This window comes from Aquarana catesbeiana, linkage group LG06 (genome assembly GCF_042186555.1).
Source record: "Aquarana catesbeiana isolate 2022-GZ linkage group LG06, ASM4218655v1, whole genome shotgun sequence".
Taxonomy (NCBI): domain Eukaryota; kingdom Metazoa; phylum Chordata; class Amphibia; order Anura; family Ranidae; genus Aquarana; species Aquarana catesbeiana.
This window is the reverse complement of record NC_133329.1, coordinates 343,056,162-343,071,590: the sequence shown is the minus strand read 5'-3', so window position 1 is coordinate 343,071,590 and position 15,429 is coordinate 343,056,162. Positions and strand designations below refer to the sequence as shown.

The 15,429-nt window shown below is 40.7% G+C and overlaps 1 protein-coding gene across 2 annotated transcripts in view; it reads right to left on the bottom strand.

Annotated features, from left to right (window-relative positions):
- Positions 1-15,429, bottom strand: part of FASTKD1 (FAST kinase domains 1) — an 82,173-nt gene that overhangs the window by 20,033 nt on the left and 46,711 nt on the right. For both annotated transcript variants that reach the window (XM_073633962.1, XM_073633963.1), the window contains exons 9-11: positions 13,161-13,275; positions 8,358-8,486; positions 3,568-3,699 (exon numbers count right to left, since the gene is read on the bottom strand). In XM_073633962.1, coding sequence (XP_073490063.1) covers positions 3,568-3,699; positions 8,358-8,486; positions 13,161-13,275 — 376 coding nt within the window. The remainder of the gene's footprint in view (positions 1-3,567; positions 3,700-8,357; positions 8,487-13,160; positions 13,276-15,429) is intronic.

Sequence of the window (15,429 nt, the reverse complement as noted above, 5' to 3'; positions counted from 1 at the left end):
ATTTTATTATTTAATTCCCGGTGAAGTAGGGGATGGTAGTTTGTGAAAGTTAAGACATACCGATAAGAACATGTATGGAAGATCTGGCATTTATAGATATATCACACTACCTTAGCACTTTTAACACTGTTGATGTCATGTGAAGATAACTGTTTTTTAAAAAATGTCCTTCAATAGTGCTATCACCTTTATAGATGATAGCTCGATCCTTTTGATTTTTTATATTCGTTTTTTAATTTTTTCCCTTCTTTTAAATTTGTAGTTTATTTCCGGAGCTTGAACCGCATTTGCGTTTCAATGTTCCGATGTTTACTTCCTGTTTTCGGCAGTGATTTCGGCTGACGTCATGCGTGGACGTATGGCGGGCTGGACGCGCTGACGATCATGACCGGCAGTTTGGATGTGACTAGCTCTGCCTTTGGAGGCGACACGTGACCTCGTGATGCTACCCAGATGCCGGCCCTGATTGGCGCTATGCCCGCTTGCTAACGTTCACGTGAAGGGGAAGTGATGGCGAAGCTTTACGTGGCAACCCACAGGTTGGCCAGACCGAGGCTTGGCTGTCCTTGTTTTAATTGGATCATTGATTTCTGTAGACACACCCATCGACGCCATCTTTACAAACCCGGAAGTTGCGCTTCACATGGCGCAAACAGCTGTTTAAGGTTTGTTATCATTTTTTATATATATAGGCATAACAGTGGAGAACAGGCATATACCCCAATTGAAGTCCATGCGGACGAAATGCGTCGGGTTTTGATATGCCTGTTATGCCACGACTCTTGTAAGCGCTTTTATATTATCGGTGTACACCTGGTCCTTTATTGTCTTAGGAGCCAGAGTGTTTTTATTTGAATTTTTTATTAAAAATTCTTTTTTGAAGCAGTTTCACACTATGTGGAGAAATTCTTTTTATTTTTTACCTTGAGGGTTATACCTCTTTTATGCCGGCCTGAGGATTCGATCTACCAATTACTATACAACCCTGAGTAGTGAGTAGTGCGGCCACCTTATTTTCAAGTCCGGACGTGGAATCAGATCTGTTCGCTCCAGGACAACCGTCTTGGCCCACCCCCTACAAGCCTGTCAGACTCTCAGCCGTACGGCTAGTGAGTCCACCTGTTCTGGTAAGGGTGTTTAACCTGTTTTCATATGCTTTGGGCACCTGGGCAGTACACCATTCCAGAGTTCGTCCCAGCCATGGATGATTGATATACTCTGTGGAAGGCTCCACAAGTCAAGCTTTGATGCACGTTTTGTGAACACTTAATGAACTCCATATATACTGTTTTTGGATTGCGGTATATATGTTGATTTTTACACTATTTATTTGAATGTATAGCACATTAAGGTATTTTCTTGGTAGTGATACTTTAATTCTTTCTGCACCTATATTTTTTCACACTCAATTAATTTTCTTACAATTTTTTGTGGAATATTTTTCACATATACATATATACCTTTATAGTCTTTGGACTTTTAAGGGCTTCTTTTGCACTATCTAGGTCTGTTTGGGTCTACAGACACATCTGTATCCCTATATACAGTTCTATTGCAGTTATCTTCATTTTTTTAGTGGAGACACGTTTTATTAAAACTTTATTAAAACTTTACTGTGCATTTTGACTCCCAGATGACCATTCTGGTTTGTCTTGCCCAATAAGGAACATCACGTTTTTTTAGCGCCACATTTTGTTATTTATATTTGTTCACAATTGGTCTGATTGTTATGTTGGCTGCTCTGTACACCTTAGTTGGCGCAGTATTTTTCTGATATTTACTTTGAATGTCACTGTTGTGCCATATTTTCTCCACTTGATGATGACTGTCTTCACTGTGTTCCATGGTATATCTAATGCCTTGTACCGTACTCCTGACTGATACATTTTAACAATGAGATCCCTCTGATGCTTTGGAAGCTCTCTGCGGACCATGGCTTTTGCTATAGGAGGCGACTAAGAAAATGTCAGGAAAGACCTACTAGAACAGTTGAGCTTTATTTGGGGTTAATCAGAGGCACTGTAAATGATGGCAGGTGCGTACTTAACATTTGAGTTTGAATGTGATTGCTTAATTCTGAACACAGCTACATCCCCAGTTATATAAGAGGGTGTGCGCATTTATGCAACCACATTAAAGCTTTTCAGTTTGTTTTTCCAATTGAGTCGTACAGTTTATAGGTCACATTAAAAGGTGGAAAAAGTTCTGAAATTATTTATATTTGTCTCATTTTTTTACATCACAGAAACCTGACATTTTAACAGGGGTGTGTAGACTTTTTATATCCACTGTACCTACTTGCTCTGTGCAATGATATTGCACAGAGCACTCCCTTACCTCCTCTTTAGCATGTCCCTGCTGGCGCTTCCAGCTCCTCCTTCCTCTTGGTGACCCCTTAGCAAGCCGGGTGCTAAGGAGGCACCTGTCGCACACACTCCTGAGCCAGGCTGTGCGGGTCCATAGACACACACAGTGCTGGTAAGCCACATCCCCCATCCTTCTGGCTTCTGCTGTTCCCAGTGTCTCCTGTGAGCCCAGGAGTTCCCAAGATCTGGTACTGACAACTTTGTGCCGTTAGCTTGGATACCACAGCATACCTTCAAAGGTCTAGGGGAGTCAATTCCTCGATGGGTTATGGTGAGTAGTCAAAGTTATGGCTAATCGGTGTATAGTCACAATTAACATTTCTAGGTGTTACATATAACATAGCAAATCTTCGCTTTTTGAGTTCAGGTCCAATTTAAGGAGCAGATCAATATGTTTGAAGATTCAGAAGATGGCCACATTCCTCTTATGTTGGGATTTGTTACAAAAGGTACAGGGATGGATATACCATTTGTCCAGACTGTGCAGCTACATAAGGGACTTGGACTTAGGAGCCCATTTATATTGTATGTTGGTCCGATGGGTATTGGGGACCCTCCTCTTACACAGATCTAGACACGGCCCACTTCTTTATGACTGCAAATTCTTACACGGTTAATCAGTCTTGTTACTTGGCCAGAAGTTGCAAGGGGGGGAAGAGGGGGAAGCTCAACAAAATTGGTCTCGCATAGGAGCCCTTTGGTGATTCTAACTGCCACAGCAAAGATAGTGATGTGAAAAAATATAGCAGTGCACATAGTCCACATGATGATGCATTATCCATTGTAAAATGATTTACATTCTGTCTACCCGTGATAGCATATAAAAAGACTGTAATCTTCAATTTCCAAGCAATAGGAAGATCTCAAAGTGCTCATAGCTTCCCTTTTATAGTGACCTAAAAACAAAGTGATCAAATATGCAATTACTGACTTCAACTAAAAAGTCAGCACTTGGTGTCCCCTCTCTTGGTCAATGAAGCCACCCCCATAATATTTATGGGCAAACTGGAAGACAAGAGCATTATTACTTATTTGAAAGAGTCACTGTAAATCCAAACAGTACTTGAAGTTCCGTTTTAAATAAGGAAATGACCTTTGCTTAAGGCTCTTCTGTGTAGGAACAAAAAGGTGCTTTAAAGACAGAAATCAGGATCACATATTACATGAGAGCTGTATAGAGGACTCATCCTTTCCCACTCACCTCTCTGCAGCAGTTGCTGGCAATATTGCTCATGGAACCAGGGAACTCCATATTCTGGGTGCTCTATACAGACCGCACGATTCAGCTCCATAAGGAAGAGACGTAACCTCTTGTTTATTCTGTAATTTAAGGCTAAAATATAACAGAGTTGAAAGATTATATACTGTATAGTTACTAATATTAATTGGTATCAAAAATCTTGCAATTGAATACAAATATAAACAGTGCTCTTTGAAAAAAAAAAAAAATTTTAAATGTATGGAAAGCTTTTTTCTTGTGAAAAAAAAAAATTATGGAAAGCTTTACAATCTACACAGATCTTATTAAAAACATTTCCGTTTTCCACTGGTATGTGAATGCGATTGTCAATGAGATACATCATATGGAGAACCTTGCTGCATCTCTACATCACTGAGAAGACTAATTTGTTCTACCTGGTTTTAGTGGAACAACTATTAGTTTCACACAAGAATACAGTGACCTTGCAACACAGCTTGAGAACCTTTTGTGCTTCTTCAATGGAGACCCATAGCAGCCCCTGCCTCTTATACACAACGGATGATCCTGAAGTGATGGACGATAGAGGAGTGCCCCCCTTTTTCCGACCCCTTTCCCTTCATCCAGTTTCTTTTTGACCCCTTGGGCCTCGCCGTTCCCCAAGCCCCTTTACCTTACATTTCCATACAATGCTAAATAAATTTAGCAGATTGTAATGTGTTTGAACAGATTAAAGGGCATTCCTAAAATAGTGCACGTGGTGTGGGGTAATGCACAACTTCCAAAAAGTTTTATATGTAAAGAAGCTTAAGTATGGGGTTCTTTAAAAATAAATAAATATAATAAAAATAACAATATATTTTTTTTTCTAAGAATAAAATATATATTCACACACACACACACACACACACACACACACACACACACACACACACACACACACTAGGGTTGCCACCTGTCCAGGATTCACCTGGACAGTTCGGGTTTGGAATCATGTGTCTGGGTTTCAGACTGCCTGAAACCCGGAAACACATTATTCAGACTGGACTATGGCTTCCCAGCAGGGTTGCTGGCTGCAGTTGTCTAAGCTGAGAGTGTCTGTTACACTCTCTTTCATGCTGCCCAAGGCCAACACTAACAATTCCCCCCAACACACACACAGACAGGAGAGGAGAGAGGGCTTGATCTGCACCTCTTCATCCCACCCCTACACCTCTGTGTCTGCCCACACTCCAATCCCCAGCGCTGTGCCTCAGAATAGGAAAGTAAGCTGGTGCCGGAAATTTAGAGTCCAGCAGCCTCAGATACATCTGGATGAGAGGTGCTGACTGCCAAGGGGTGAGTGAGCTCACCATCCATCCCTGTCTGTGACTGAAGTCTCCCCCTTCTCTCTCCTGCCTCTGAGTGAGTACACTAAAGAAAATCAGGGTTCTCAGAGCACCCCTTACTTTAGAGTTCCTCTTTACACCAGAGGCCACAGTGTTCCCCCTTACATCAGAGTTCTCAGTGTTCCCCCTCCTTAAATCAGGGTTCCCAGAGAATCCCTTATGTTGGGGTCTCCAGAGTTCTCCCTTACATCAGAGTCTGCAGAGTGCCCCCTTACTGTGAAAGGGAACTCTGCAAATTCAGATGATAAGGGGAACCCTGTGGACTCTGATGTAAAGGGGGACTCTTGTTATTAACTTCATATGATTAGAAATGTTATTTATTAGCAAAATATATGTATAGTTTATACAAAAAAATAAAAATATTGCTGTGTGCCTCTAAAGTGTTCGGGTTTGACTTGAAGAAAAGGTGGCAACCCTAACACACACACCTACCTAGTTGTATGCTGCATGTGAATGGCTCAGTTCTCAGTCTTCAATGAGCAGAGAGCTGGTGACTGTCAGTCATTGTCTCTCTGCTCCTCCAGCGCTCACTGTAGTACCGGGCTGCCACAGAGTCAGCTGCCAGATAAAAGTTGGGATCTTTCCAGTGCCTGGAAGCCGCTGTCGGCTGAAAACTGGTCACAGGAGTGCAGAACGAATTGCACTCCTGTGATCCATAGCGTTAGGGTCAAAAAAGCTTTGGCCATACTTCTCCTTTAAAGCCCAACTCAAGCCAAAACCTTTTTTCTGGATAGAGATGAAAGGGGTTTTTATTGCCATCTGTGTCTCTATTGGGGCGAGTTCCTCATCACTGTCAGTCAAGACAGAAAATTATGGGAAATGTCTCAAAAAGGAACAAAACATATTTATATGAAGGCAAAGAAGGGTTAAAATCTCAAACAATGCTTTTGTTCTTTCTGCCTACTTTTCTCTGTGACAATTGCTCCCACCATTTATAGTATGGGCATAGTATGGACAGGAAGAAAGGAGGATGAAAACTCCCCAATGGGGTCACAGACAGAACCCAAAATCTGACAGAAATTTTAACTTTCCCCCACTTTATCCAAAACTAAAATTATTGTGATTTTTTTTTCATAAATCAGATTCTACTAAATCATTGCTTACTCGCATTTGCAATATTTTATTAGTTCCCTCCTCTGAGCTTCATTTTGTTCCCTCTGTGCTGCCGAGACCTATGACATCTACTCTACATGCACAGTCAAAAAAAAAAAAAAAGACATGTCTCAAAACTATTTTTATTTAACAATCCAACCTTCCCGCTTTAAGAAACAGGTAAAATGATGCTGGGACTTTTGTTTGGTGCAGTTCCAATGAAATGTATGAAGATCACTGCCTAAAGAAAACATGAAAAATTTCCGCAATCATCGATGATTTGGGGTTGCATGTCAGGTACAGGTACGGGGGGAGATGACAGTCATTAAATCTTCAATAAACACACAAGTTTATATTAACCACTTGCCGACCACCGCATGTACATATACGTCGACACAATGGCATGGACAGGCAAATGGGCGTACAGGTACGTCTCTTTAAATTTGCCACCGTGTGGTCGTGTGCATGCCACCATCGCCACGCGCGCGACCCTGCCACAAGCTCAGTGAGTGTGATCGCGGGTCCCGCGGACTCGATGTCCGCAGGGATACCCGCGATCGTCTCACAGAGAGGAAGAACGGGGAGATGCTGATGTAAACAAGCATTTCCCCGTTCTGCCTAATGACACTGACCATAGCTCCCTGTAAATCGGGAGCAGTGATCAGTGTCGTGTCACACACACAGCCCATCTCCCCCACAGTTAGAACACATCCCTAGGACACACTTAACCCCTGCAGCTCCCCCTCCTGGTTAACCCCTTCACTGCCAGTGACATTTACACAGTAATCAATGCATTTTTAATCACACTGATCACTGTATAAATGTGAATGGTCCCAAAATAGCGCCAAAAGTGTCTGATCTGTCCGCCATAATGTCGCAATCACGATAAAAAAAACAGAGAGGTGATCAAATATCACCAAAAGAAAGCTCTATTTGTGGGAAAAAAAGGACGTCAATTTTGTTTGGGAGCCACGTCGCACGACCGCGCAATTGTCAGTTAAAGCGACAGTGCCGAATTGCAAAAAGTGCTCTGGTCTTTGGCCAGCCAAATGGTCCAGGGCTTAAGTGGTTAAAGCGTTGGACACTTTTCTTATTCCATCAATTGAAAGGATGTTTGGTGATGATGACATCATTTTCAGGATATAATCTGATGCAGTTGTTTGTTTTAGAACTGCAAAGTACATGGTGATTCCATAATATTTTCCTCAGAATTTAGTGATTCCATTTTTTTCCTCTGCTTGATCTGCAAAAAGTTGCAACTGACTACAGTTTTCTTTCTTTAACTGTTTCTTAAAGCCAGAATTTTGGAATGGTAAATACAATTAGTTTTGAGGCATTTCTGTGATTAGTTTTTATTTCTACACAATTAAACAACTGAATGAACATTTTCTAAGAGTGGGGATTCCATACTTTTTGCCAGGGTTTGTAGGAGTGTTTTGAAATTGTTCCCACTGACACCACTGATTGTGAAAGGGAGTTCCACATCCTTATTGTTCTAACAGTAAAGAACCTCCTAGCAAGTTTAAGGTTAAACCACCTCTTCATTGAGTGGCCACAACCATAAAGAAGAGCAAGCATTTCCTAAAACAAGCTGCTGAGCAGAAATTATCAAACGTTTATTTGTACAATTCCAAAAAATTTGAGTATACAGACAGTACACCCTAGCCTATAAAAACACTTGTAAATCATCATGGTATACCCACAACAAAAAGAGTAACCTGCCCCATAACAGATACATCAGCGGAAAAAAGTTTTTTTCACTGGCGTCTGTAGAAATTTGCTAAATAAACGAGTATTCACTTGCAGGCTCAGAAATGTGCAAACGTAAACATGCACAGAGTAAAAATATCAGAACCAAGTGCTAACTTAGTGCTTATGTTGTAGAGATGAGAGGGAATGTGATTTAGTAATTTAGCAAAAGAAAACTGGGCAGGGCTGATACCACTCAGTCCACAAAAATGCTGTGCTGTGAGCCCACAACAGGCAAAGTACATTTTTGGCATATTGACAAGTGCTTGTCTGTATTTTCATAGTCTACTCTAGAGAGATAAAACATGGGGGAACGTACATGAATTTCAAGATATATAGATAGATGGAGATACAATAGATAATACATTCAAAATTGGACTGAAAATTAAAATGATGCAAAAAAAAAAAGTGAAATACATTTGTCCACAACATATTGATTAAGATACATACAATTGCATACACTATTTTATGTGATTTGGTAAATTATTATGTGCAAATTGGTAAACTAAAATATACATGGTATAAGCTTGATCTGACTTTTTATAAGTTTAATATATGACTTACCATCCAACTGAGAATCAAAACGGAGAAGGAAATTGGTGCTGAATATTGCTTTTATGAGCTCTTTTGGGAAGTACCCAGCCAAAGCTAGAGCATAAGCTGTCAGCACCAAGAAGTGAGGAGACAAAGAGTCTGAATGCAAAGGATATAAAAAACAAACAAAATAATCATGTTAGATCACCACGCATTTTCTGCATACCTAAAGTTATACTGCACAACAAAAGTTAACCATATGTACCATAATTAGATTTGGCCTGATTGGTCAAAGAAAACCAAAAAAAGCCTATGACTATTGTAAGAAACAAAGGATACGTGACAAAACGCATAAGTGGAAGCGTGGCGACGTCACTTCTGGTACGCCGCTGGAAGCCACCATGTTGGTACACCCAGCCTCTGTATTACATGTGGTTTATGGGTTTTGGAGCCCTTTTTCTTTATGTGAGTGTTATTATATTGCCTTTTATTGAGTTATTAAAAGCATTCTACACTATGGAAAGCTTCTTGCTTCTATTTTCTGAGCATTGATCTACCTGAGTGAGCCACCTGAGATGGACATATCGTGTATTTCCATGGGAACATACTGGATATGATGGAATGATTCTGGATACTATCTGAGCACTTATTGACCTGTATATTCTATAGATCCAAAGGAGGAGGCGAGAATGCATGCCTGGTGCTGGAGCACTGTGGTGAGTTGCTTTGAAGATTCACTATATGGATGGATTGATATTGCTGAGAAAAGTGGGACCGCTCCACGATTCTGGAAATTGCACTATTGACGGAACTTTATTTTTACTGCATTTATATATTACATCGGTTAAATATTTAATATATCTTGCACATACATGTGTGTATTTAATGGTCAGGTGGGTGCTTACTGTTCACATGCTTATTTGTTATTTACAGATATTGGGATTTTTTTTATTTATTGTGACATCAATATATATATATATATATATATATAACTCATCTCACTACCTGCTGCTTATGCTTAGAGGGGCTGGCGGGTGCTTATGTATTTTTATCCTTTAATTGATTTATCTACTTATGCACTTGTGGATTTGATATAATATGTATGTATCCTCCTAGGGGTTTATTTACCACCTATTTAAATTTTTTAGAGTGTTGGGTAGGCTGGGGAATGTTTGTTGTTTTTGGTTGTTTATCTTTAGTTATTTTGCAGCTCAGCACTTTTTCTGTTTCCTGTTATTTGATGTATGCCATTGCCGCAGCATTGTCCGACTGCATCCTGCCAGAGAGACCCTAAAGGCAGGACAGACCAGTGTAGGCGAAATGCACAAAGCTCCAGGATGTTGACCAGCAACTTTTGCACCTCTGACTTCTATGTTCCCTGAACTGAGAGGTGCTCCAGAATACCTCCCCGGCCCAATAGACTGGCAAGTCATTGGAAAAATTTTCCAGTATCCAGCATCTGCATGGAACTCCACTATTCCAGAGCCAACCTGGCCTTCCTTGAGAGTCTGATGCACTGGCAGATCCAAAGCCACCTGACACTTGTCCCAAGAAGAAAGGACATGTGTTGTAGACCTTTGGAATGAAACTTATATCATATGGGACTACATCTTCTCTATCACCCTTATACAGACCTAAATCGGGGGACTTTCCAATAACCTCAGGGACGTCATCTGGGATCAAAGGGACAGGCACTTATCCTGTGGAAGCAGTAGCTTTGCCTGTGCTGTGTTAGACCCCTTTCACACTGAGGGTGTTTTGCAGGCGCTATAGCGTTAAAAATAGTGCCTGCAATCCGCCCTCAAACAGCTGCAGCATTGTCTCCAGTGTGAAAGCCAGAGGGCTTTCACACCGGAGCGCTGCGCTGGCAGGACGTCAGGAAAAGTCCTGTCAGCAGCTTCTTTGGAGCGGTGAAGGAGCGGTGTGTTTACCGCTCCTCCACTGCTGCTCCCCATTGAAATCAATGGGGCAGCGCTGGGATACCGCTGGCAAAACGCTGCTATTGCGGCGCATTGCGGGCAGTTTTAACCCTTTCTCGGCCGCTAGCGGGGGGGTAAAAGTGCCCCGCTAGCGGCCGAAATGCGCCGCAATTCCGACGGTAAAACGCCACTAAAAATAGCGTTTTACCACCGACGCTATAGGCGGCTCGGTGTGAAAGGGGTCTTAAGGACTAGGCCTAAATACTCCAAACGCTGCCCTGCGCCCTGTGATGTACAATTAAGAAATACATGTTGATCCTGCCATCTTGAATCTTGTCAGCTGATAACTTCCTGTATGCTCTCTGCTGCACCATTGTATCCAGGTATCTCTAATGGCTAAAGCTCCTTTCAAATGTTTTAACCGCTTCAGCCCCGGAAGATTTTACCCCCTTCCTGACCAGAGCACTTTTTGCGATTCGGCACTGCGCCGCTTTAATTGACAATTGCGTGGTCGTGCGACGTTGTACCCAAACAAAATTGACAGCCTTTTTTCCCCACAAATAGAGCTTTCTTTTGGTGGTATTTTATCACCTTTGCGGTTTTTATTTTTTGCGCTATAAACAAAAAAAATCGTCAAATTTGAAAAAAACAGCCTTATTTTTTACTTTTTGCTATAATAAATATCCCCCAAAAATATATAAAAAAAAATGTATTTCCTCAGTTTAGGCCGATATGTATTCTTCTACTTATTTTTGGGTATAAAAAAAAAAAAAAAAAAAAAAAATCGCAATAAGCGTATATTAATTGGTTTGCGCAAAAGTTATAGCCTCTACAAAATAGGGGATAGTTTTATGGCATTTTTATAAATTTTTTTTTTACTAGTAATGGCGGCAATCCACAATTTTTATCGGGAATGCAACATTATGGTAGACACGTTGGACAATTTTGACACATTTTTGGGTCCACTGGCATTAATACAGCGATTAATGCTATAAAAATGCATTGATTACTGTAAAAATGTCACTGGCAGTGAAGGGGTTAACACTAGGGGGCGATCTAGGGGTTAACTGTGTTCCCTAGTGTGTGTTCTAACTGAAGGGGGAAGGGACTGTGTAGGGGAGATGACAGATCGCTGTTCATACTGTGTATGAACAGACGATCTGTCTGTTCTCCCCTCAGAGAATCGGAAACTGTGTTTACACACACAGATCCCACTTCTCCGTGTGTCAGCGGCGATCGCAGGAGCCCAGTGGTGATCGTGACCGCTGGGCACTCGAATCAGCTCGGGGGGAGAACGCGTGCGCCCCCTAGAGGCCACAGGGCAAGGCGACGTTGCATAACGTTGGTTCACCCAGCCGTGCCATTCTGCAGCAGTACAACTGCCGCGGCTTTTCGGGCAAGTGGTTAAAGAGGGGGAAGATCATGTAGTCCTGTCCTATAGTGACAACACTGCTTTTCCATAAATATCATTGGGTGGGTGAGTATTGTCACCCTAGAACAGAAGTGTGTTACTGGCAGGATCAACAGGTGAAAATTAAGGGGGAAAAAAAGCTAGAAAATAGGAAAACATATGTAGTCGTGTCATACCCTAGAACTGGTAAAGGATAAGTTTAAATTTTGAAAATGTAACATGTTCTAGTATCTGCAGCCTCTCTCCCCAAATCAAATCACATGCCAAAACGGTGCAATGGGACACTCTTTTGACCCAGTTCTGGCCCCTTTTGGTCCCAGCAATGGCACCGCCCGAATCAGTGCAGTGCCGACTTTGTGGCGCCGCACCGATTCCCAAAAGTAGTTCCTGTACTACTTTTGGCAAATACGAGGGACGATTGGTATAAACATCTGTGCAGGAACCCACACAGATGTCTGTCAAATTGCCCCTGAAGTCAGATTGCATTGCTGGGTTGAATCTGAACTCGCACGATTTCTAACCCGCAGAATTGTGAACCTACACTAAACATGCTTTAAAGCATTCTTGAGCTAGGTATACTAAGGACTGTAAACACCTACTGTACTCAGCAAAACAACTGAACATATACATATGTTAGAAGAGTATGAGAGATGAATGTGAGGCAATTATGACCCTACAAAAGGTACCATCCCATATAAAACAATTACCGAATGAGAACAGAAATGGGGTGGGACTTTACATGTACCTTGCAGGGTCTAATAAATACACATACCAAAAAGGCTTAAAAATAAACAAATCTTTAATTTCCATTTACAAATGGTTAGATTTAAAAAAGTTGAATACAACTGGTTAAAACCAGTTAGTGTCTATCCAGGATGTGGTGGTCCTGGCTGAAGAATCGAGAAAACTGGCCTACGCGTTTCACAGGCAGTCCCGCTTCATTAGGGCCTTAGATTGGAGCACAAATTTGTACATATACTATGTAATTTGTTTCAGCTGGCCCAGTGGAGGAGAAGCCTGGGGATCCCGTGGGGAAAAACTCTGTGTCCCCCCCAAAGAGAAAACAGACCCCTTAAACAATCAAAAGGGGCCAGAACTGGGTCAAAAGTGTGTCCCAAGTTACAAGAGGCAAAATTGAAGAATGAATCAAGCCACACCTAAGCTTTTGCTTATCCTTGCAGCATAGATGGAACCATGAAAAAAATCTATATTAACAGCTTACTGGGTGTGCATACTATCTCCGTCTGTGTCTTCAAATGAATGAACATACACATATTTTCGATCTATGGGGTAAGCTTTAAAAGCATATCCCTAAAAGCGTGTGTTTAAATTTACAAAATATTTTTCTAGAGTTTGTAATTATACTTGCACATATGCAGCCATTGTTCCCATTATATATGTTGGTACTTCCCAGTGTTTGTTCTTTACTGTTCTCTCAATGCAAGTTTATTATGCTACTCACACTAATTGAAAGCAAAACATACACTTTAAAATGATACTCACCCTTATCGTTACATACATGGTGTGCACAAGCATCAAAAAAGTCTTTCCCTTGGGGAGGTTCATAATTCATATAAGAAAAAACACGTAAAATAGGGTACACAGCAGATGGATGTATCTGAAAGAGAAAGTTATAATTTTTGCAACATACTATTGTAAAAATCAGGGCTGGTCGCAGCATCTCACACATTCTGAGCTTTCGTATTATTCAGTAAATCCTCCAATCATTTTAACCACTTTTCTACTGGGGCAAAAAAATTTTTGTTGTTTTAATTGCAACTTTTTTGCTAGAAACTTACTGGAAAACACTCCCAAACAATATATCATACACACACACACACACACACACATATACATACACATAAATATAAACACACATATACACACCCATCATGGCCAAAAATATTGGCACACCTGCATTTGTCAGATAATGAATGCGCCACTTCGCCCAGAAAAATGTGCCAATTACAAATGTTACAATTCCACAGGTGCTCTATGGGATTTAGATCTGGACTCATTGCTGGCCAATTTAGTACTCTCCAGCACTTTGTCTTAAACCATTTCTGGGTGCTTTTTGGCGTGTGATTTGGGTCATTGTCCTGCTGCAAGACCCATGACCTCTGATGGAGACCTAACTTTCTGACACCGGACCCTACATTGCACCCCAGAATTCTTTGATGGTCTTCAGATTTCATAATGCCATGCACACTGTCAAGACGTCCAGTGCCTGAAGCAGCAAAGCAGCTCCAAAACATCAGTGAACCTCCCCCATGTTTGCCTGTAAGGACTATTCTTTTCTTTAAAGGCCTCATTTCTTTTTCTGAAAACAGCAGAAATATGGGCTTTACCAAAAAGCTGTAATTTTGTTTCGTCTGTCCACAGCACATTCTCGCAAAAGGATTTTGGCAATCATCCAGGGAGATTAGCTACAGTGCCATGGGCTGTAAAATTCTTGACGATGTTGTACACAGTGGACACAGGATCATTAAGATCTCTGGGGATGGACTTGTAACCTTGAGATTGTCCAAGCTGTTCCATAACTTTTGTTCTCAAATCCCCAGACAATTCTTTGCTGCTCTTTCTCTTCTCCATGCTCCGTGTGGCACACAGAGACACACAACAGAAAAGCTGAGTCAATTTTTTGCCATTTTAACTGGCTGCCGGTGTGATTTCTAGATTGTCAGCACCTGTTAATTGATATCGGTGAGTTTAATTACAAATTACAGGAGCATCACAAACTTGGAATGCAATTATTTCTTACAATTTTGAGAAAATGCCAGTCATTTTTTCCAGTCCATTTTTTGGAGCTGTGTGTGGAATGTTTTAGATTTCGCTTTTTGTTTCTCCACTTTTGTGTCATACCAATACAAACAAAAGAAATAAACATGAGAATGCCTAAACATTTATAATTGCAACAATTTTCTGGACGAAGTGATGTATTATCTGACAGAAATGCAGAGCAGAGGGCAATATTTTTGGCCATGACTGTAATTTATATTAAAAAAAAAAAAAAATTATATATATATATATTTTTTTTTTTAACCACTTCAGCCCTGGAAGATTTTACCCCCTTCCTGACCAGAGTATTTTTTACAATTTGGCACTGCATCGCTTTAACTGACAATTGCACTGTCGTTCGACGCTGTACCCAAGCGACCTTTTTTCCCACAAATAGAGCTTTCTTTTGGTGGTATTTGAACACCTCTGCGGTTTTTATTTTTTGCGCTATAAACAAAAAAATAGTGACAATTTTGAAAAAAAAATAATAATACTTTTTACTTTTTGCTATAATAAATATCCCTAAATTTTTTTTTTAAAAATTATCCCCCAAATTTTTTTTTAAAAACAAATTTCTTCATCAATTTAGGCCAATATATATTCTACATATTTTTGGTAAAAAAAAAAAAAAAAAATCACAATAAGCTTATATTGATTGGTTTGCGCAAAAGTTATAGCATCTACAAACTATGGGAAAGATTTATGGCATTTTTATTTTACATTTTTTTTACTAGTAATGGCAGTGATCTGAGATTTTTAGCGGTATTGCCACGGACAGATCGGACACTTTTGATACTTTTTTGGGACCATTGACAATTATACAGCGATCAGTGCTATAAACATACACTGATTACTGTGTAAATGTCATTGGCAGGGAAGGGGTTAACACTAGGGGGCGATCAAGGGGTTAACTGTGTGTTCCCTTTACTGTGTTCTAACTGTGTGGGGATGGGAGTGACTAGGAGAGGAGACATATAATTTTTCCTATGAACAA